A 23,274-nucleotide genomic window follows, 5' to 3' on the forward strand; every position below is an offset into this window, starting at 1 on the left:
TTTGCCATTGTCAAGTCCGTGACGACATGACACCATTATGTAATTTATCCTGTACAGTGAACGTTAAAAAAATATATACAGTACAGACTAAAAGTTTGGACACACCTTATCATTCAAAGAGTTTTCTTTATTTTCATGACTATGAAGGCATCAAAACTATGAATTAACACATGTGGAATTATATACATAACAAACAAGTGTGAAACAACTGAAAATATGTCATATTCTAGGTTCTTCAAAGTAGACACCTTTTGCTTTGATTACTGCTTTGCACACTCTTGACATTCTCTTGATGAGCTTCAAGAGGTAGTCCCCTGAAATGGTCTTCCAACAGTCTTGGAGTTCCCAGAGATGCTTAGCACTTGTTGGCCCTTTTGCCTTCACTCTGCGGTCCAGCTCACCCCAAACCATCTCGATTGGGTTCAGGTCCGGTGACTGTGGAGGCCAGGTCATCTGGCGCAGCACCCCATCACTCTCCTTCATGGTCAAATAGCACTTACTTTCAAAGTTTTCCCAATTTTTCGGCTGACGGACCTTCATTTCTTAAAGTAATGATGGCCACTCGTTTTTCTTTACTTAGCTGCTTTTTTCTTGCCATGATACAAATTCTAACAGTCTATTCAGTAGGACTATCAGCTGTGTATCCACCTGACTTCTCCTCAACGCAACTGATGGTCCCAACCCCATTTATAAGGCAAGAAATCCCACTTATTAAACCTGACAGGGCACACCTGTGAAGTGAAAACCATTTCAGGGGACTACCTCTTGAAGCTCATCAAGAGAATGCCAAGAGTGTGCAAAGCAGTAATCAAAGCAAAAAGGTGGCTACTTTGAAGAACCTAGAATATGACATTTTCAGTTGTTTCACACTTGTTTGTTATGTATATAATTCCACATGTGTTAATTCATAGTTTTGATGCCTTCAGTGTGAATCTACAATTTTCATAGTCATAAAAATAAAGAAAACTCTTTGAATGAGAAGGTGTGTCCAAACTTTTGGTCTGTACTATATATATATATATATATATATATATATATATATATATATATATATATATATATATATATATATTATATATATATATATATATATATAAAGAAAAAAGATGGCAGCACCGTCACAGAAAAAAGGGAATGGAGGGTGCAAAAAGCCCAATGTGGATATAAGCCAATCCAATAATGCAGACGTAGAAAAAGGGCAGCACTCCAATAGATAAAATAGCAAAAAACTTTATTTACCCATAAGGCTGTAGCGACGTTTCGGCTCTAACACAGGAGCCTTCCTCAAGCACTGCTTGAGGAAGGCTCCTGTGTTAGAGCCGAAACGTCGCTACAGCCTTATGGGTAAATAAAGTTTTTTGCTATTTTATCTATTGGAGTGCTGCCCTTTTTCTACATACATACATATATATATATATATATATATATATATATATATATATATATATATATATATATATATATAAAAAAAAATTAAAAAAAGTTCAAAAACGTGTTATGCACTACAAAATGGATGAAAACTAGGTCATTAAGCTCCAAAACGGGCTGGTCACTAAGAGGTTAAAATCTGCATTTTCAGAGGCGGCCATGTCTGTTATGTTTATTTTTATATGTAAAATTGTGAAAAGGGATGATTTAAGTTTAATATCTGTATTTTCTTTTAAACAAAGTTTAAAATTGTTACCGTAACTTCAGTCCCCTTAGGGAATTTGTACATGCGATCTTCTGATTGCCTGTACCACAGACTGCAATAGAATACTACTGTAGTATATGGGATTTTGACAGGGTGCTTGTCAGTGTCTCAGATGAAGCTTAGCAGGCTGTTTCCTAGTAACTGATTGAAGGACTCAGAAATATTCCCTCCCCCAAATTCCTGAATCGGTTACATCTTGATAATACATACTTTCATACCTCATCTAGAAGAATATTGTTTGAAGTTTTGGCTCGCTTCGCTTCAGGAACGTCACTGCTTTCTGAACAAGTCCTTTTCTTTTTACAGACACCTTCATAAAATAACAGAAATCCAGCGGCATTATATATTAAAGCATACATCCAATGACGATCAGTCACAATTCCTGACAGAAGTCTATGGGTATGTTCAGATGGATTTGTTCGGAATTTCTGTTATGGATACTGTTTAGTACTATACGATTCTAGTGGACTGAATCCTATTCATGTGTGGCGTAAACCAAAGTCTACTAGATTTTTTTGGAAATAGTCAGCACGCTCTACATGTTGCTTACTTAGTTTGTGGAACATGGGAAATCTGCAGCAAAAAACCCCATGGTTAAAGGGTTTCTTCCACGAAAAATGTTCTACAGTTTTCAAACCAGCACCTGGATCTGAATACTTGAGTTATTCAATAAAATGTATTTGTATAGCGCCACCTGCGGTTTGATTTTTGTTTTATTTCTTAGACCTGCTCACTGAGAAGGCCGCACATACAGTGCTCCAGACTAAAAAAAATAAAAAATACCTAGTAGCCATTGGCTCCTAATCTGAAAAATTTAGGAGCCAAATTAAATTTTTAGTCGCCAAATCGAAACCGAATCAAAATTTTGGTATCGTGACAACGCTACGCCGATCAGATCGGCGTAGGGTTGTTTCGATACCAAAATTTTGATTCGCTTTCGTCACCATAAAAAAGTATTGCGATACTCAATTACACACAAAAAAAAAAAAAAAAAAAAAAAAAAGCAGAGGGCATTTTGCATTTTATGAAACGTTCGGCCCATAATAGAACAGTCCTATCCTATTTTTTGGGGTGACAAGGTGACTAAAAAATGGCGAATCGCATGGTTTTTATTTATTTATTTCTGTTACAGCACTCACTGCATAGGAGATATTTTTTAATAATTTAATAGTTTGGACTTTTCGGACACAGCGCTATGTAATATGTTTATTTATTTATTTATTGTTTATATATTTTATATGTAAAATTGGGAAAGGGGGGATTCAAACTTAATATTTTACGGTACTTTCACACTAGCGTTTTTCTTTTCTGGCATAGAGTTCCGTCACAGGGGTTCTATACCGGAAAAGAACCGATCAGGCATATCCCCATGCATTCTGAATGGAGAGTAATCCGTTCAGTTTGCATCAGGATGTCTTCAGTTCAGTCGTTTTGACTGATCAGGCAAAAGAGAAAACCGCAGCATGCTACGGTTTTATCTCCAGCGAAAAAAATCTGAAGACTTGCCTGAATGCCGGATCCGGCATTTTTCCCCATAGGAATGTATTAGTGCCAGATCCGGCATTCAAAATACCGGAATGCCGGATCCGTCCTTCCGGATACAAGACGGATCAGTCTGTCCGCATGACAAGCAGAGAGACGGATCCGTTCTTGCAATGCATTTGTGAGACGGATCCGCATCCGGATGCGTCTCACAAATGCTTTCAGTCACATCCAGATCGGCGGATCCGGCAGGCAGTTCCAATAATGGAACTGCCCGCCGGATCACACTGCCGCAAGTGTGAAAGTAGCCTTAGTGTTTTTTTTTTTTACTTACTAGTAGCCCCCTTAGGGGCTGGAACCCTTGTCCTATTCACCCTTAGGCCCCTTTCACATGGGTGAGATTTCTGCACGGGTGAAATGTGTGAGGTGAACGCATTGCACCCGCACTGAATCTGGACCCATTCACTTCTAAGGGGCTGTGCACATGAGCAGTGATTTTCACGCATCACTGTGCGTTGCGCGAAAATCGCAGCATGCTCTATGTTGTGCGTTTTTCACGCAACGCAGGCCCCATAAAAGTTAATGGGGCTGCATGAAAATCGCAAGCATCCGCAAGCAAGAGCGGATGCGGTGCGATTTTCACACATGGTTGCTAGAATGAAAGTCTATTCACTGTGTTCTTTTCCCTTATAACATGGTTATAAGGGAAAATAATAGCATTCTTTAATACAGAATGCTTAGTAGAAGGTCAATTGAGGGTTAAAAAAAAAAATATTAAAATCAACTCACCTCCTCCAATTGATCGCGTAGCTGCCGATCTCCTGTTTTCTTCAGGACCTGTGGTGACATCACTGTTCTCATCACATGGTACATCACATGATCCATCAACATGGTAATGGACCATGTGATGAGCTCAGTGACGTCATCACAGGTCCTGAAGAAAGAACAGGAGACCGGCAGCTACGCGATCAATTGGAGGAGGAGTGTTCATTATTATTATTTTTTTAACTCCCTCATTGGCACTGCGCCACCAATGTTTATTATACTGGGGTGTTGGGGGGGGGGGGGGGGGCGCACTGCGTTACCAATGTTTATTATACTTGGGTGTTGGGGGTGCGCACTGCGCCACCAATGTTTATTATACTGGCCTGTTAATACAAATACAGGAGGCGGGTGCCGGAATCAAATAGCCGGCACCCGACCTCTATGACCGGGAGATGCGATCCGCTGCAGTTAACCCCTCAGGTGCAGTACCTGAGGGATTAACTGCAGCAGATCGCAGCTCCCTGTCATAGAGGTCGGGTGCCGGCTATTTGATTCCGGCACCCGCCTCCTGTATTTGTATTAACAGGTCAGTTATCTTCATTGGTGGCGCAGTGGCCACAGCCCCTCCCCTCCCCTCCTCCTCCCGTCTCTCTTCTTATTGGCGGCGGCACAGGGGGAGAGAGAGACTTCTCCACTGCGCTGCTGAGAAGAACATCGGCGGCGGGGCAGAGAACCATCATCTCCTGTGCCCCGCCGCTGTATTCAACTGCAGAGCTGCGGGTCTAGTCGCAAATGGCGACAAGACTAAAAAGTATTGTCGCCATTTGTAAATTCTAAGTCGCCACCTGGAGCCCTGACATGCTTAGTTTCATCCTTCAATTGCCTCCTCAGCTGTGATAGGGAGATCTGAGACACGCCCCCTGAGCTTCAGCAGAAAAGACACTCCCCTTGAGCTGTCAGCTTGATATAAATCTAGCAGAGCAATGATTGTGGAGATCTCTGGGTCCATGTGAGGTACAGGGCTGGTTCTAGCTTTGCAAGAAAGAGGTTGTCATGTATTATAGGATTTTCATTTTTTACATTAGTCATGGGATAAGCCCTTTAACAAGTTGAAAATGCCCAGTAAGTCTGAATTGTGGCGGAAAGGGTGGCTGCCTAGGTAACTCCAGGATGCCTGTGTGAAAAAAGCTTAGCAGGGCTTCAGTTGTACCAGTGGTAACTTATTCAGTAAGATTATTCACAGCTTTTCTACAGGTGTCTTGTTGATAAAACTGGTGCATAAATTTTAGAAAAAAGGGCTTTTCTAGGATTATAGCATCCCAAGGCAATCCTACACCTTACTAACGCACCCCCATTTAAAATTCGTTACCGATCCAGAGATTCTGCTGCTTCCTGATTTGGTGTAGTGCAATATGTGGTCTAGTCTGGCCTGATTCCAGCCTCCATTGTAGGTGTCCTCACTAATGAAGTCCTGTACACAGTACAGTCCTGGTCCTACAGTGAAAGTGTGGGAAACTGCAGGAGCGCAATCCATAGAGAGTGGGTGCAAGGAAGTCTATGAAAAGTATTTTAGAGATCACTTCTGGAAAGCAGAGACACCAGAAGTCCAGAGAGGTGAATAAAAGCAGAAGATTAAAAGGACACTGGATTTTGAACTACGCATCTTTAACATACTTTGTTTACCTCTTTCAAACCCAGGATAACCCTTTAACTGATCCTGGCAAAAGGATCAGTTTCTAATCCACTTTTCGATCCTTTAAGCATCGTTATAGAGCCGCCGAATCCTCCATATCAACGTGCTTCTTCTAGGTTCACAGGACTCATTTAGAATTTACCGGCTGCACTACTACTACAGTACTGCTACGTGGGGCAGGATTCTCAGAAAACGGAACAAGAAGTGCCAATGCCTGCTCCTTTTACCTACCGCATTATGCACACACTTCCGAACCCCCAAACCCGACTTACCACCTGCAGCGTCACACTCAGGTTGGACAGAATCAGAATCGGCAGTGACAGTCGGAGGAGAAGTCAGTGCATTAGAGCCATCAGTAGAGCAATGTGAGGGATCAAGCTGGTTTCTGGGAGCTGAAGCACCGTCTGTATCAGTAGGTTCTGGTGGGGCCACAACATCGGTGGATGAAGTCTTCTTAAAGCTCTCGTCTTCAATTATTTTCAAAGTTATGGACGCATTCAGATTTTCAGAAATGGCGCTGCATTCAACATTTGCCAGTTCACACCGCGCTTCCACCTCCGGCGTGCTCTCGGCAATCTGCAAAGCGTCCTCGCTTAAGACCTGACTTCCAGTATTAGTAGGTGAAGTGTCTGGCTCTAAACCAGCAATGTGATTTTCTGATGCGACAGCGTTGAAATCACGAACAACGAAGTGCGCCGTGTGGGAGAAAGGGACATCTTCAGATTTTTTGGAAATCCCGTCCCAGGTTTCATTATATGAACATCCGATGTTAATCTCAGAGTCCAACTGTGAAACCTCTATAGAGACCTTCAGTCCATTAGGAAATACACCCTGGCTTTTATTGATTTTAGCTGCGGGGTTATCTTGCGCAGTAAAGTTGGTCTCACAGATTAACTCAGGCTGCTGAGCAGATCTGTTTGGGGATTCTTTACCTGTGTTCTCATTTTTTAAAGAGTTCTTTATTTTGAGAGACGCCAGTTGCTGGCGACAACTGGCCGTCATCGTTTTTCTGGCTCGGAATTTTTTTTTCACTGTCCCATTTGCAGGTGCAATTAAGGGGGCCTGGAAGGAAAAAACAAACAAGTGTCAGGGTATTGCACTAGGTTATGCCATCACTTTATGATAGGCAGTAGTCCAACCCTTGCACAGGGCTCCCAGCCTATTCAAGAGACTAGGGCCACAGTGTAGTCCCCTCCACTGCCCTGTGGCTGGGGTGCCCCTGCCCAGGAAAAAGCTGACCGGGACAGCACTGAATCAGTACTACAGCCCCTTTATTCGCAGGTTCCTGCCCCTAAATCAGCCTATGCCATTACTTCAACTCATTGACAGTTTAGGCTACTTTCACACTTGCGTCGTGCTGTCCGGTTTTGAGATCCAACACAGGGTCCAGCAGCACAAAACGCTTTAGTTTTGTCCCCATTCATTGTCAATGGAGATAAAACTGAACAAACCGAATCGGAGTGTGCCAGAAGGCATTCCGTTCCGGTTTGTTGCGTTCCCATGCCGGACACAAAATCACGGCAAAAACCATGCAAGTCAATGCTGCCGGATACAGATCCGACACCCACTGAGTTCCAGATCCAGTTTCTTCATTTTCGATATAATACAACTGGACTTGTTCTGAACGGATGCAGCCGGTTGTATTATTCGAACTGAAGCACTTTGCTGTGGTTTTGAGATTGCCTGCCGGATCCCAAAACCGTACAGCAAAAGCGCTGATGTGAAAATAGTCTTACTTTGATAATGTCTCTGCACAGCGCACGGGACTTGCTAGATCTATACATACTGAGAGTTACTGATGAAGATGACAGCTGCCATGAAATCCAAGCTTAAAAATAGACTCCACGGACTGCAAAAGAAGCCGCGCCATAATGAAAAAAGAGCTACTGATGTGCGACAACACATATGGGAGCTGTCAGCACGCTGTAACACTGCAGGCATCCGAGAAGAAAGACAACATAGAATCACTGAGGTTCATAAGGCGAACCAGGAATTTTGCACCAAAAAAAAAAAACATTTTTATTAATTTGTGATGGAAAGTAATTGGATGCTTCAAAGCGGAGACAGGAAGGGGTGAGGTTACAAACCAGACCGTGAGCAGAGCGCTGTCTACAGTATGAGGCCCCAAGCAAATGCCTGGATCCATTTTGCAGCCTGCAAAACACGGATCTGTAAAACACGGATGACGTCCATGTTACCTCTTTTTTTTTTCCGGACTTATTGACTTCAATGTGTCCATGGTCCACATTTTGAAGCCAGGAATAGGACATATTATACATCCGTGTGCGTCTGTTCTTTTGAGGACCCATAGAAATAAATGGGTCCGTGTGCAATCTGCAAAAAAAAAATGCAGAACGGACACAGATACAAAATATGGAGGTGTGCATGAGGCCTTAACAGAGCAGTTGGTTCTTAGTCAGGACTAGAAGCGATGGCCGATGAGATCTGACAGTCTGACACTGAAGGCTCCCGTGGAGGGTTGTGGGAAGACTCCGGGCATGCCGACATACCACATGACATTGGGATCCCAGGATGCTCAGCGTTGGGCGATTTGCATGTCAGGTAGGTAACTTGTACAGCTTTTTTGTTTGTTCTGCTCCGAAAAATATCTCCTTTGTGGGTGCTAATGATTTTTCAATAAATATGTTATTCACAGATGGCGATTGGTCCTATTTAGCTCACATGCACACTGTGCGGATTAAGCCTGGATTTGTTGTGCAGCAACTCTGCAGCGTAAAACAGACCCAGTAAAAAGTAAGATTTTCAAAACCTTGTGGTGCAGAAACGGACTTGCGCAGATTTTACCCTCTGCAATGCATAGGCTGAAATCTGGGGCAAACCCACACGGAAATCTACAATAAACACATGGATTTTGGTGAGAATTCGGTGAGGAAATGCAGTGAAATCCACTGCCGTACACAGGCACCCTAAAATACTAAATGGAATACCCCTCTAAGAGCCAGTACCCTCATGTGCACGAGTTTCAAGTTTTTTACTTTTTATTTAATAACTATTAGCCTCCTTAGGGGCTAGAACCCTTGTCCTATTCACCCTAATAGATCTCAAAAATTATAGTCAATGGGGACGGAGCGGCAGTCCGGCGAAATAGCAGCAGGACGGATCCGACAGGGTGAACAGCCTGTCGGATCCATCCTGCCGCTAGTGTGAAAGTAGCCTTAGGGTTCATGCACACAATCGTAATGGCTCAGTGCCCGTACTGTGGACCACAAATAGTGGTCCGCAATGCATGGGCATTGGCTGCGTGCACTTCGACTGTGGACTCATTGACTTGAAGGTCCACAATCCACAAGATACGGCCAAAGATACAACATGTTCTATCTTTTTGCAGTGTGGAGGCATGGGCCTGTTTCGTAGTGCTTCCGATCCCTGCCTTCGCTCTGCAAAAGATAGGTGAAGTCCTATCTTAAGTCATATGTCGTGAATCATGGATCTATTCAAGTCAATGGGTCCACATTCACCACACGGAGTGCACACGGCCAGTGCCCTTATATTGCGGACATGCCGCTTACAGTCTGCAACATGTGCACTGAGCGCTTACGCTCGTGTGCATGAGCCCTTAGACTACATTCACACGACCATATTTTCAGTCCGCAACTGATGTCAGCACACACAGATGTCATCTGTGTTATGTCCGCATCCGTGCCCTATTCCTGACAAAAAACAGATACTGTGATTTGAATGTAGCCTTTAAAGCTGGGGTGCACAACCTGCGGCCCGCGGGCCGCATGCGGCCCCCAGAGCCATAGTTTGCGGCCCCCGCCCTGCTGGGCAGAAACACAGCTGATCCTGCAATCAGCTGTGTTTCTGCACAGAGCGCCGCACAGCAGATGGATCACAGGTTTTGCTTGTGCACTGTAGCAGGAGCGAAAAGGGTCCCCGGCTATTAGTGAGAGCGGGGAAGCCGAGGAGAAGACAGAAGCGCTTTATTAGCGCTTCTGCCTTCTGCTCTATGAGCGCTCTCAGTGTGGACCCGGCGATCACGTGATCGCTGGGTGTCTCGGGAACAGAGGAGCGCTGCCCTGGTACAAAGCCTCCGCAGCAGGCTGGTTGCCCTGTAACTGGGGCTCCTTTGGATGCTCCAGTTACAGTGGAAATAGTACAAAAAAAAGTCACTTATTGTCTCCCAAAAGGTCTTTCAGTGACCTCTTGGGGACAAATTGTGGTAAAAATATATTTTAAAAAAAGTTACAAAATGATTTTAAACAATTTGAAAACTAAATAAAAAATTTAATAAAATATAAATAAAATAAAAGAGAAATAAAATATTATGTGGCACAAAAAAATTGGAAATGATTTAAAAAAATAAATCAATAAAATACAATAGAAAGGAAAAAGTGCTTAATAAAAGAGTGTTCACTGTCCCACAACAGTCTTTTTATGACCCCTTGGGGGACATATTATGTGGCAAAAATATATTTAAAAAAAATTATAGAAAATAAAAAAAATAAAAATATATAAAATTATAAAAAATAATACAATAAAATATTAATAAATTTCAAATAGAAGTAAAAAATAAAAAGGGAAAAGTGCAAAATTTTAAAAAGTGACAGTGTCCCCCAAGGTCTTTTTATGACTTCTTGGGGGACATATTATGTAGCAGAAATATATTAAGTAAAAAAAAAATACATAAAAGAAAAAACACCCACACCAATCAAAACCGTCACCATTACCGCCCCATTCACGTGAAACTTTTCATATTATATAGCAAAACGGCCTACACGAAATAGGGAACTAATTATAATAATTTATTTTGGTGTCAGTCTGCATATTCAAAGAATAAGGAGCTATAGTTTGAAAAAAATATACTTTTTTAAAACGTTTTGTACAGTTTCCCCCAAATAAAAATTGTTGCAAAAATTATTAGCAAGGTAATGTTTGGGATTGGCAGGAAATGGTAATAACCAGTGAGCTCCGTCCTCTGCAGTGAAGGAAAACGCTGATTTATAAATAGGAGGCAGGATGGAAGGAAATGTCGCCACTTTTCTGATAAAAATGATTTTTAACAAGTTCCTGCAGCATGGCCTCTGAAATAGAAGATTCATAATTACCTGCTCCACTCCGCTCTGGTCCTCTGCGCTGCCCCCGCTGCCTCCATCTTCCGATTCCTGCTCTGTTTACACCTGACAGTGCATGGCCATGGTCACTTGCACAGCTCCAGTCAATGACTGGTTTCAGCAGTGACACGTTGCTTGCGGCCACATCACCGCGTAAGCCAGTCATTGGCTGGAGTGGTGTATGACTATGTCCATGCACTGCCAGGTGTAAACAGCCGGGGCAGTTTGAAGGACCGGAGCGGCGGGGAGCAGGTAAGTATAACTCTTCGGTTTCAGGGGCTATGCTGCAGCACGATATTTGGGACAATTACTGGGAACAAGTGTTCATAGGAGCGCTCATATCTTATATCTGGCCAGCTGATCAGTCGATAAACAAGGAATCGCTCATTCGTCAGCTGATTTGCATATTTTATCAGGATGAAAGATGTCCGATTATCTGCAGCACATCTCCCTGTGTAATCTAAATGAAGATTGTGGGAACGACTGTGGCAGCGATCACTCCTCCCCAGTCACTTTGCACTGGCTTGTGTAATAGGCAGATGAGTGCCGATCAACATTTTTGCAGCCCCTTGAAATAGAGCGATGTGACAATGCGGCCCCCAGACCAAAAAAGGTTGTGCACCCCTGCTTTAAAGGGTCAAACATTGACTTCTAGGATAGCTGCCTTACATCTGGTGGCATTAGAGGCAGAGCTTGTTAAGAGCTCACTTGCATCCCACTATTCCCAGAGTTCCAGAGGAGCATGTACGACCTGTAAGTCTCCTCACGCCGATTAAGGCACTCTCTCCCCATATTACCCCCAAAAAACTGTTGCCTTACAGGAAGCCCTCAGTTACTTCTTCCTATCTCCACATAATTCCAGTTTATGTTACTTAAATACTACTATTTCCTCTTAGCCTACTTTCCAAACAGGTAGCCTTATGTACCCCGCCTCAAGCTTAGCGCTCACATTTACTAAATATACACACACACCGTATTTTTCGCCCTATAAGACGCACCTAGGTTTTAGAGGACAATAAGAAAAAAAATATTTTTCATTAGACCTCAGGTCAGCCCCCCAATCAGACCCACAATGTTAATTAGAACTCATCTGACAGCCCCCAACCAGACCCCCAATGTGAACGACCCCAAATAGCACCTTAGCTCAGAGCCCAATGTGAATGACCCCCAATCAGACCTCAGATAAGAGGCCCAATCTAAATAAGACCCCCATTCAGACCTCAGATCAGCCCCCATGCTCCACCACCAGATGGGGCCGGCCGTTCTCCATCACCCCGCACCAGCCACATCACCTGACCCTACCATGCAGCAGCCATCCCTATCAACAAGCACGCGCAGCGGCTGCCAGGCTCTCCCTCTTCAGGTAACGATGATGTCTGGTACATCGCAGGCTGCTGTTTCTATGCACCACAGCCTGAGATGTACCGTGCACAAGCAATGCACCGCACATTTTATATTTTTTTGCCCTGTATTCACTCCATAAGACGCACTAGCGTCACTATGGGATGTTTTAAATCAAATGTAAGGGGTTTACAATGCACTTCATCTGCAGTGGCTCCTTTCTCAGATTTCACTGAGGGTCACATGACTTGATTAGGGGTGGGCGATATAGACTATATAAGTTTGGCAAATGATATAGATTTTGTTTATATCGCGGTAGAACATGGCATGCACCGCTCTCGGCGCGCACCATGCGATCCTGAGTCGGCACAGTGGAGACGGGAGGGACTGTGGCCACTGAGCCACCAATGAGAACAGAGAGGAGGAGGAGGGGAGGGACTGTGGCCACTGCGCCCCCAATGAATATAGTTAATATGCCTGAATACAAACGTAGTCTGCATGTGCCGGCCATATCCCATAACCGACCTCTATGACTGCACGCTGTGATCCACCGCAATTAGCCCCTAAAGTAATAGAGGCCAGGTATGGGATATAGCCGGCACATGCAGGCTGTGTTTGTATTCAGGCATATTAACTATATTCATTGGTGGCGCAGTGGCCACAGCCCCTCCCTTCTACTCCCTCTCTTCTAAGTATTATATTAACTGCCCCCCCCCCCCCCACACGACTAAATCATTGGTGGCGGTGGCAGTGGCCCCAGGGTGGCAGCTTCTGATCGGAGCCCCAGCAGTGTAATCGCAGGGCTTCGATCAGTTACCATGGCAGCCAGGATGCTACTGAAGCCCTGGCTGCAATGGTCAGCTCCCTACTGTTGTGTGCACTATGCACAGGGCAGCGGGGAGTGTGTGAAGTCCTATTTACCCTAATAGAGCTCTATTAGGGTGAATAGGACAAGGGTTCTAGCCCCTAAGGAGGCTAATGGTTATTAAATAAAGAGTAAAAAAGTTAAACCCCCCCGAAATATAGAATATATCTCGATATATGTCGCATAACGCACATGCTTAAAAGTACATCGCAATATAGATTTTAGGCCATATCGCCCACCCCTACCTGTGATGTCAGCTTCTGTCTCTGCTCTGATGACGTTTCATGCACAAGGCTGAGGAGCAGGTCTGTGTACGAGTCGTCAATGTGCTGGCCACGCCCCCCTGCATTGGCTGCTGCTGTCTGCCTTGTGTCTCCCTCCCACTCGATTCTTCAGGAGAGATTAACCCCTTCTGCAGCAGTCACATACAACATGCTGCTGAGTATCCCAGCAGTCAGACATGTCACTCAGGGCAGCAGTTTTATTCACTCCCTTTGCAGAGCATGGAGAGGGGCACAAATATTCATGAGGAAAACCTCAGAGATAGTGGTTATTGCAGGTAGACAAAGGGCGGGAACAGAAGAGAACCATGGAAATTAGGAAATAGATTTTTTTTGCCTAAAACTTGCTTCGCTTATGAATATATTTCTGATCAGATTTACAGTGATAGATTTAGATAGATAGAGATATATATATATATATATATATATATATATATATATATATAATTTTTTTTTTACATAATTTGCACATCTGCTTTAAAAAGGTGTAACAAAAGACATGCAGAACTACAAAAGACACACAAAAGGAAATAAAACCAGAAACCTAACACTCACGTAGAAGGCATAGGAGCTGACGCCGGGGGAAGGAGGACCAGGACAAATCTTAACTTCCAATGCTTCCCCAAGAAATGACACCCAGCTCTGGTTCTTTATACCTATCTATTTCAGTACGGCCGTGTTCTCATCTGCAGCAAATTGATCCAGCACAACTGCCGGCCAAAACACAAAATTTATGCCGGAAAGCGACCAGATCACTGCCGTACCTCATTACACTCAATGGGGAACCAGCAGTGAAATAAAGAATACTGCAACGCCGGATTCGACAGCGCCAGCTGCTCTGTCGGATCTGTTGCCATAGATTTGCGAACAAAGTCATCATGGATTTAAAAGGTCTTAACGCTGAAAGGCCATTTTGAGACCAACAGATAGAAAAATCTGGGAATTCAAACTGAAAACATTTCAATCATTGAACAGAAGACTCAATCACCTGGATTTATGAGCCACCATTTGGACACCCTTCCTCCCCCTCCCCATTAGAATGACTCCAAATCACCTTAATTCCTAAATGTTAACCCCTATGGCCTGTCCATCTGTAACAGTAAGCACAGTTTTATTGCTTTTATCTTTCACCTAGGTATATACACTTTAAATTTTTTTATTTCCTCATTCTAATTTACATAAAGCAAAATTTCAGGTAGACTCAACTGTCTGATGTCTATTTTTAATTTTTTTGGGGTGGGAATTCCGTGCCGTCATGGTGGGTTCATGGAAAAGGAATTACCGGTAAGTCTAATTCAGTTTTTCCCATTTCACCAACATGACAGCAAGATAGGAGACCTATCAGATTAATAAATTAAGGGGTGGGCTATGGCTTGGAGGACCTTCCTACCAAAGGATAGTTCTGAAGATCCTGACAAGTCAAGTCTGTAGTGTTTTATGAAGGTATGAATGTTGGACCAAGTCGCGGCCCTACATATCTGCTCCAATGAAGCACACGCTATTTCTGCATAGGAAGAGGATACCGCCCTGGTGGAATGGGCCCTAACTTTCACAGAGCAAGGAATATTTTGGAGACTATAACAGTCATGGATAGTTTGCTTTATCCACCTGGCGATGGAGGGCCTAGAGGCAGCTTTCCCTTTATTTTTCCCTCCGAACTTTAAGAAGGTTGATAACCTGTTGGTAAAGTCTCTAGTTACCTCCAGATATCTCATCACAACTCGTCTAACATCTAAGGAATGGAATTCCTCTTTTGTTTTTCGGGTTATTACAAAATGATGGCAGCACTATTAGGAGAGCAGCCGAGCCTGCCTGGCTGGGGGAATAGGCAGGTGGGGTGCAGTCCACACTGCCAGCAACTAGCTCCTTCTGGAGCTTTGGCTGTGCTCCCCCTCGCCTTGAATAAAGTTGCCTTCCACCCCCTCTGGGCAGCTCATCTGGGCTGCGTCCTACCCGCCACCATTCATAGCATTGGCCATCTCCTTAGCCTTGCTTCTTGTGATACTGGCCATCATTGCCACGGATGATTACTAACACAGAATGCAACCTGATGCACACACACATTGTATTTGCACTCAGACTGTCTAGTGTTGAGCTGATCTTAAGACTCCAGTGGCAAAAGCTACTGCTGGTAGTCTTTAGTGTTTGGGAGTATGGGTCCCACACTCACTAGTATCTCGATCCCACTTTGCTGCCACCAATATTTGACGAATACAATACCCCGACTGACGTCAAATGTTAACTATGCCGAAACACAGACGTGTGGATTCGTGATCAAGATACAAGAAAAGCACAAGATTAGAATGTCGCAGGGAGGTGGTTCTGGGACCAATGGGTCCGCCTGGGTTCCGGCTACCAGTAGAGTCCAAGCATGGTACCATTATTTGGTTTCTGTGGGGAGATATACATATCTTCCCTTTCTGAGATCCCCCTCCCTTAGAAAGTCTGATGAATTTTCATTGAACTGAAATGGTATGGCCTAGACCCCCTGCACGGAAGTTTTTCCTGTTCAGTTAGCTGGGTTCCTGGCTGGCTGAATGGAGGTGAGAAATGTAAACAAAGGTGGACTGCTAGAGGCTCTCTGCCACCTGGCTGGCTCACTACCTCTGCTCCCTTTTAGCAAATGGTTGGTGTGGGAACATGGCTGACAGTAAATATTAATCCATATTCCTCACACCCCTGTTGTAGAAAATCTAAAATCTTCTAAATGTTCGGGGTTGATTGATCTATCTCTCCATGTCCCCACCAAGAGAAGAACTTCTTCCATATTTTTTGATAAATCACCGAAGTCACCTTTTTACTACTAGCTTTCATTCAGAGTGGTGATGACCTTCTCTGACCACCCCTGGCTCCTTTGATTTTCCAATTCAGGATCCAGGCTGTCAGCCTGAAAAATTCTGGGCATGGGTGTATTAGACCCCTTTCACATGAGCCTGTCCGGATGCGTCCCGGGTGCATTGCGGCAAACCCGCGCGAGTAGGTACGCAATTGCAGTCAGTTTTGACTGAGATTGCGTTCCGTTCAGTTTTTATCGCTCGGGTGCAATGCGTTTTGCACACGCGTGATAAAAAACTGAATGTGGTACCCAGACCCGAACTTCTTCACTGAAGTTCAGGTTTGGGTTCGGTGTTGTGTAGATGTAATTATTTTCCCTTATAACATGCTTATAAGGGAAAATAATAGCATTCTTTTATACAGAATGCCTAGTACAAGGTCAATTGAGGGTAAAAAAAAAAAAAAAATATATATATATTTTTTTTTTTTAAACTCGCCTCCTCCAATTGCATAGCTGCCGGTCTACTGTTCTTTCCTCAGGACCTGTGGTGACGTCACTGAGCTCATCACCACGGTGATGGGCCATGTGATGTGACGTCACCACAGGTCCTTTAGCCAGCAGCTCATAAAGAAGTAAGAAGAGACTGGCTGCTACGTGATCAAGAGGAGGAGGTGAGTTAATTTTTTTTATGTTTTAACTAGGGCTGCACGATATGGGAATTTTGTGCGATTGCGATTAGGGCCCTAAAAATTGCGATATTAACGATATGCGATGCAATATTTTAAGGGAATTGTGCTAGAGGTCTATTTGCTTGGATTTTCCCATATGAGCCGCTGACGCGGCTGGGTATGACGCCGTGTTGTGGGGGGGGGGGGGGATCTGTGGATGACGCGTGTTGTGGGGGGGGGGATCTGTGGATGACGCCGTGTGTGGCGGGGGGGGGGATCTGTGGATGACGCCGTGTTGTGGGGGGGGGGGGGGATCTGTGGATGACGCCGTGTTGTGGGAGGGGGGATCTGTGGATGACGCCGTGTTGTGGGGGGGGGAATCTGTGAATGACGCCGTGTTGTGGGGGGGGGATCTGTGGATGAGCCGTGTTGTGGGGGGGGGGATCTGTGGTGACGCGTGTTGTGGGGGGGATCTGTGGGTGACACCGTGTTGTGGGGGGGATCTGTGGGTGACGCAGTGTTGTGGGGGGGATCTGTGGGTGACGCAGTGTTGTGGGGGGGATCTGTGGGTGACGCCGTGTTGTGGGGGGGATCTGTGGGTGACGCCGTGTTGTGGGGGGGGTCTGTGGGTGACGCCGTGTTGTGGGGGGGATCTGTGGGTGACGCCGAGTTGTGGGGGGGGATCTGTGGGTGACGCCGTTGTTGTGGGGGGGATCTGTGGGAGACGCCGTGTTGTGGGGGGGCTCTGTGGGAGACGCCGTGTTGTGGGGGGGGATCTGTGGTGGACGCTGTGTTGTGGGGGATCTGTGGTGGACGCTGTTATGTGGGGGATCTGTGGTGGACGCTGTTATGTGGGGGATCTGTGGAGGACGCTGTTATGTGGGGGATCTGTGGAGGACGCTGTTATGTGGGGGATCTGTGGAGGACGCTGTTATGTGGGGGATCTGTGGAGGACGCTGTTATGTGGGGGATCTGTGGAGGACGGCGTTATGGGGGATCTGTGGAGGACGTTGTTATGGGGATCTGTGGAGGACGTGTTATGGGGGATCTGTGGAGGACGCTGTTATGGGGGATCTGTGGAGGACACTTATAGGGACCTGTGGATGGCACTGTTATGGGGTGGATCCGTGGAGGACGCTGTTATAGAGGATGTGTGCTATGACACATAGGGCCATGAGGGGGGCCAGCATAAGACATAGCATCTTATTCTGGTCCCCCTCATGGCCCTATGTGTCCCCTCATGTGTCCTAAACTGCGCAGTGCGCACATAACTGGCTTTGTGTGTAAAGTATTTTACTAGTGTGTGAAACAATCTCTCTCCTATTGATAACATGGCCAGCCTCTGTACTCACTTTCACGATGAATGCAATGCACTGCAGCGAACGTCACTTAGTAACGCTCCTGCTTCCTGAAGTGGGAGGAGCGTTACTAAGTGACGTCAGCCGGCCGGCCAGCTCGCTGCAGTGCATTCATAGTGACAGTGAGTAACAGAGGCTGGCCATGTTATCAATAGGAGAGAGATTGTTTCACACACTAGTAAAATACTTTACACGCAAAGCCAGTTATGTGCGCGGGGCCCCTTCATATATAATCGCGGCATTTTCGGGTCGGCCAAATCACCATATCGCATTGCCGATTATCGCGATTCGATTATTTTTTTCGATTTATCGTGCAGCCCTAGTTTCACCCTCAATTGACCTTCTACTAAGCATTCTGTATTAAAGAATGCTATTATTTTCCCTTATAACCATGTTATAAGGGAAAATAATACAGTGAATAGACTTTCATCTTAGCAACCATGCGTGAAAATCGCACCGTATACGCACTCGTTTGCGGATGCTTGCGATTTTCACGCAGTCCCATTCCTTCTATAGGGCCTGCGTTTGCATGGAAAACGCACAATATAGAGCATGCTGCGATTTTCACGCAACGCACAAGTGATGCGTGAAAATGACCGTTCATGTGCACAGCCCTATAGAAATGAATGGGTCCGGATTCAGTGCGGGTGCAATGCGTCTTAATTCCCTGTAGTTTGACGATTGATTTACTGTAATTTCTGGCCAAGCCCATGAAAGAGTCTTCTTCTACATTTGAACCGCGCTGAAAGAACTCTGCGACCAAAAGACAAGTCTTGGATTATATGAATCTAATCTGTAATGATTAAAGAAAGTCATAGGGCTAGCCCATGTAGCGGCCTTACAGATTTGGTCTAATGAGAGACGCAGACTCTGCCCATGAAGACGACACTGCTCTAGTAGAATAAGCTCTTATACCATCTGGAGGATGAAGATGCTTCTCTGAAGATAGGCTGCGCTGATCATATTCCTTATCCATCTTGCTATGGAAGATTTGCTGGATGCGTGCCCCTTATTAGGACCTTGGTATTAAAGAAACAGCTGATCCGATTGCCTGAAGGTACTGGTAATGTTTAGGTAAGATAGAACATCTCTTCTCACATCAGATTATGGTACTTCTCTTTTCCGAGGATGGAGAAGGGCAGAAGGAAGGTAATGAGACCACCTGTTTGCAATGAAATCTGGAAACAACTTTTGGAAGAAAGGATGGACAGTGTCTGAGGATTATACAATCATTAAGAATCACTAGATATGGGGATTTGCATGAAAAGGCTTGCATCTCTCCGACTCTCCTAGCAGTTGTTATTGCTACGAGAAACAGTCTTTAAGATGAACAGTTTAAGAGAGATTTCTTCAATTGGTTCAAACGGAGGATCCACCAGGACCGAGAGAACCAGGTTGAGATCCCAGGGCGGAAACCATAGTACAGGAGATAGGGAATACTTCTCATAGCTCCTTACATAATTGTTTAATTAAAGGGTTTCTACCACTTCGTTTTCACATAATTAGCTTTCAGACACTAGCGATCACTAGTGTCTGCTCTACCAAACAATCTAATAATAGCTTTTTGTGCAAGCCGTTTTGCAAAAAAAACGAACTTATATTGATATGCTAATGAGCCTCTAGGTGCTATGCGGGCGTCTTTTCAGCACCTAGAGGCTCGGTCTACCTTCACAAAATGCCGCCCAGCGCGTCCCTCCAGCCCGCCCATCTCCTACGGAATGCGATCCTCCCTGTGAGCCAGCGGACGAATTTTCGCGCATGCGCGTCTGTATTCGGCGCATGCGCAGTGAATGTCTGACCGCTCCCTGCTCAGACATCTCCACTGCGCCGATGACATCATAGTGCTCCGAGGAACAGGCGCAGTGGAGATGTCTGTGCAGAAAGCGGTCAGACATTCACTGCGCCGAATACAGACGCGCATGCGCGAGAATTTGTCCGCTGGCTCACAGGGAGGATGCATTCCGGAGGAGATGGGGCGGGCTGGAGGGACGCGCTGGGCGGCATTTTGTGAAGGTAGACCGAGCCTCTAGGTGCTGAAAAGACGCCCGCATAGCACCTAGAGGCTCATTAGCATATCAATATAAATTAGTTTCTGCACAAAAAGCTATTATATTAGGATTGTTTGGTAGAGCAGACACTAGCGGATCGCTAGTGTCTGAAAGCCAATTATGTGAAAACGAAGTGGTAGAAACCCTTTAAAAGGGAGTCTGCTAGCTTAATGTCCAGGAATGCACTTAAGGCCGATACTTGCACCTTAAGTGTTGCAGGTCCACGCCATCCCCCGAAGTTAAATAACTGGATTAATCTGGTTACCAAGATTAAAAACTACGAACGGATCTTGTATAAGCAGAGAGGTGAATTGGAGAAATGGAATAAGATATGGGAGGCTTGGTTGTTTTTTTTCTTCTCTCTCTTTTCCTCTCTTCCCCTATTCCTCTCTCCCCCCGTGTCCCTACGGGGGCGCGGGGGGAGGCAGGACACTGGACGCATCGCAAGGGAGGATAAAGGGACTGGGCGATAACAGGGAGTTAGTTTAAAGTACATTAAATGTTAATGATTATTTCTTTGTACTTTTTTTTACTTTCTTTCTGTTATTTCCTTGCACAATAATAAAGATGTTCAATTTAAAAAAAAAAAAAGTGTTGCAGGTCGAAGGCCTTTATCTAGGCCTGCCTGCAAAAACTAAAATTTGTGGAATTTCTGGGGAAACCACATGACCTAAGAAGGTTAAGGCGGCGTTCCAGGTCCTCAGGTAGATCTTTGATGTTATGGGCTTTCGACTTATCAGTGTGGAGATTACAGCATCCGATAACCCCTTTCTCCTTAAGGTGAGGTGTTCAGTCTACAGGCCGTCAAGTTTAGCTGGCTGATCTTGGGATAATGTACTGGGCTTTGGTGGAGAAGGTCTGGTGTTGACGGAAGGGTCTAGAATGTCCCTGTAGACAGTCTGAGTAGGAGGGGAAACCATGATCTTCTTGGCCAGAAGGGAGCAATGAAAAATCGCCCTGGCCCCTTCCTCCTCTACCTTCATTGGTGCTTTTGGGATCAGACTAGTCCAGCAATGAAACCCTTAATTAGGAAAGATAGCTAATGTTTAATAAGAATAACGACAAACTAACCTATATAGTTACCTAGGTAGGCCCGCGAATGGCTGGGTGAGCAATATGATGGGTAGGGGAAAGATGTCCCTAAAACTGCTACCCTGATCTACACCTCAGCCCAGGGACGTCCCCTGGTGGTGGAGACTCCCTGTCCTCGAGCCTAGCCTCGCCTCCTGTCTATCCCTAGGATGGTGACAGGTGGTGAGAGCTGGCTCCGGAGTGGCCTACCAATCGACAACTAACACACACACAGATATAAAAAAAAAAAAAAAAGGTGCCCAATGTATACAGCCCTCGTGACTGTACGCCAGGAGGTACACGGTACACCAAGTATTTCATAAAAACACCCTCTAGTATGATAGTTGAGGATGACAATCTAGAATGATAGTGGAAAAAAAATGGAGTGGGATTGAGTATTTGAATCGGACCCAACCTTGATGAATAAATAGATAAATATAGACAGGAGGACAAAGTACATATGGTCAATTGTCTACAACCTGAGCAGTTGCGGGTCATGTAGCGGTCATACACAACATGCGGGCCTTGAATTTCTGCGGTGCCCAAGGTCCAATTCAGTATACACGTACTGGGTAGATACCAGTGCGGAGGTATATGGTTATGACAATCACAGGGCATCAGTGTGGTCGCCCTGCAGGTCACGGACGCCGCCCAGGTCATATGGTTGAAATATAGCTGTGAAAAGACAATGAGCCATGCTGCTGAACATAGAACGATAGTGTGGCCTCAAATGGAGGGGGGGGGGGGGGGTTTGTCCTACATACCTCAATCACAGAAGGATGCCTGATTATTCAGCCTTCAAAAGAGGGGCTCATGCAGATGCATAATTGTTGACCATAGGCCTCCTATAATACAATGAGTTCCTAATTATTCCCCCTCTAGACTGAAGGGTTTAAAGTAGAAGTGCCCCAGGCCTCTACTCACGTTAGATGATAGTCCTATTAGGGTCAGCATGGAGAGTCCTCCTCCGGGTCCGATGCAGTGCGCGCTGCTTTACCCCCCCCCATTTAAATATCCCTCCTAATGACGTCTAGGACGTCATTTCCGTCCGGTCCAGGCTGCATCACTAGCCTATAGCCGGCGCTTCCGATAGATGCGTGCGTTCCAGCGTGGACCGCATGCCAAGGCGTTCTCTTCCGGGCTAATGCCGTGACGTATATTCGGCAGTTGAGACGCGCCACGTCCCTAGTTTCACATACGTCTTTAGTCTCAGGTAGGCGTGCTTAGATGGAGGTAAAGAAGGATGCTTACGAGGCCATGGGGACGGCCTATCCCTATTTGAGACATGTGCCGTTTTATTTAAGGCACAGGGACAATGGAAGAAGGGGGAGCATTGGAGGGTAAGGAAGCGATATAGAAAAGTGAATACGATTCTCGGATAAGCATAGCCCCTTCCTGATAACAGGGTGGCGGAATAATAAAAATGGCCAGGTAAATGTCCATTTAAAAAAGATACAGTGTTCGGGTGCTTAACGTACCCAGGCCTAGTAACAGGAAAGTAAAACTTTCCTGATGGCCTAACATGCTGACGGGACATTAACCATGCCAGGAACGTGCCGCCGCCGGGCCAGGGGGTCAGGTACAGGTGGTGTAAATGATGTTGGAGACATACATCAATAAAGATAGAAAATGATTGTGAACATACCGCTGGTCGAGCCCACACTTGGGTAGATGCAGGGAGGGAGAGGGCAGGGGACGGGGGCAAGGGTGGCCCCGCTGCATCTGTTCAAAGAAAATATGAGAACGTGAGTCGCTCGTTGAGGCCACGGGGGGGACTGTGATCGAAGTCTGTGAATCCACTCGCTCTCTTATTGTAATATTCGCCTGTCCCAATCACCACCCCGTGGGGAGGGAGACACCAATTCGAGGACAGTGAAAAGAAGAGACGAGGGGTCACCCCCATGGCACTCATTGACGTGGGTGGCCACGGGCGTTGCCTCCTTCTTGATCACATCATTTATGTGCTCAAGAATTCTTCTCCTAAGTTCCCTTACGGTCTTACCCACGTAGTCCATGGGGCATGGGCATTGGCATAGATAAACTACACCTTTTGACAGGCAGTTGATAAAATCACGGATCTGGTAGGTCTGTCCCGTTGCTGAGCAGGTGATTGATTTAGCAGTAGACAAGTACTTGCACGCCTTGCATCTGCCACACT

At 45.4% G+C, this 23,274-nt stretch overlaps 1 protein-coding gene across 1 annotated transcript in view; it reads right to left on the minus strand.

Moving 5' to 3' along the window:
* The window catches only part of ATF7IP2 (activating transcription factor 7 interacting protein 2), an 88,286-nt gene that overhangs the window by 38,919 nt on the left and 26,093 nt on the right, over window positions 1-23,274 (minus strand). Inside the window, exons 2-3 of the mRNA XM_040439412.1 lie at window positions 5,906-6,695; window positions 1,912-2,003 (exon numbers count right to left, since the gene is read on the minus strand). Coding sequence (XP_040295346.1) covers window positions 1,912-2,003; window positions 5,906-6,695 — 882 coding nt within the window. The remainder of the gene's footprint in view (window positions 1-1,911; window positions 2,004-5,905; window positions 6,696-23,274) is intronic.

Source organism: Bufo bufo, chromosome 7 (assembly GCF_905171765.1).
Source record: "Bufo bufo chromosome 7, aBufBuf1.1, whole genome shotgun sequence".
Lineage (NCBI taxonomy): Eukaryota > Metazoa > Chordata > Amphibia > Anura > Bufonidae > Bufo > Bufo bufo.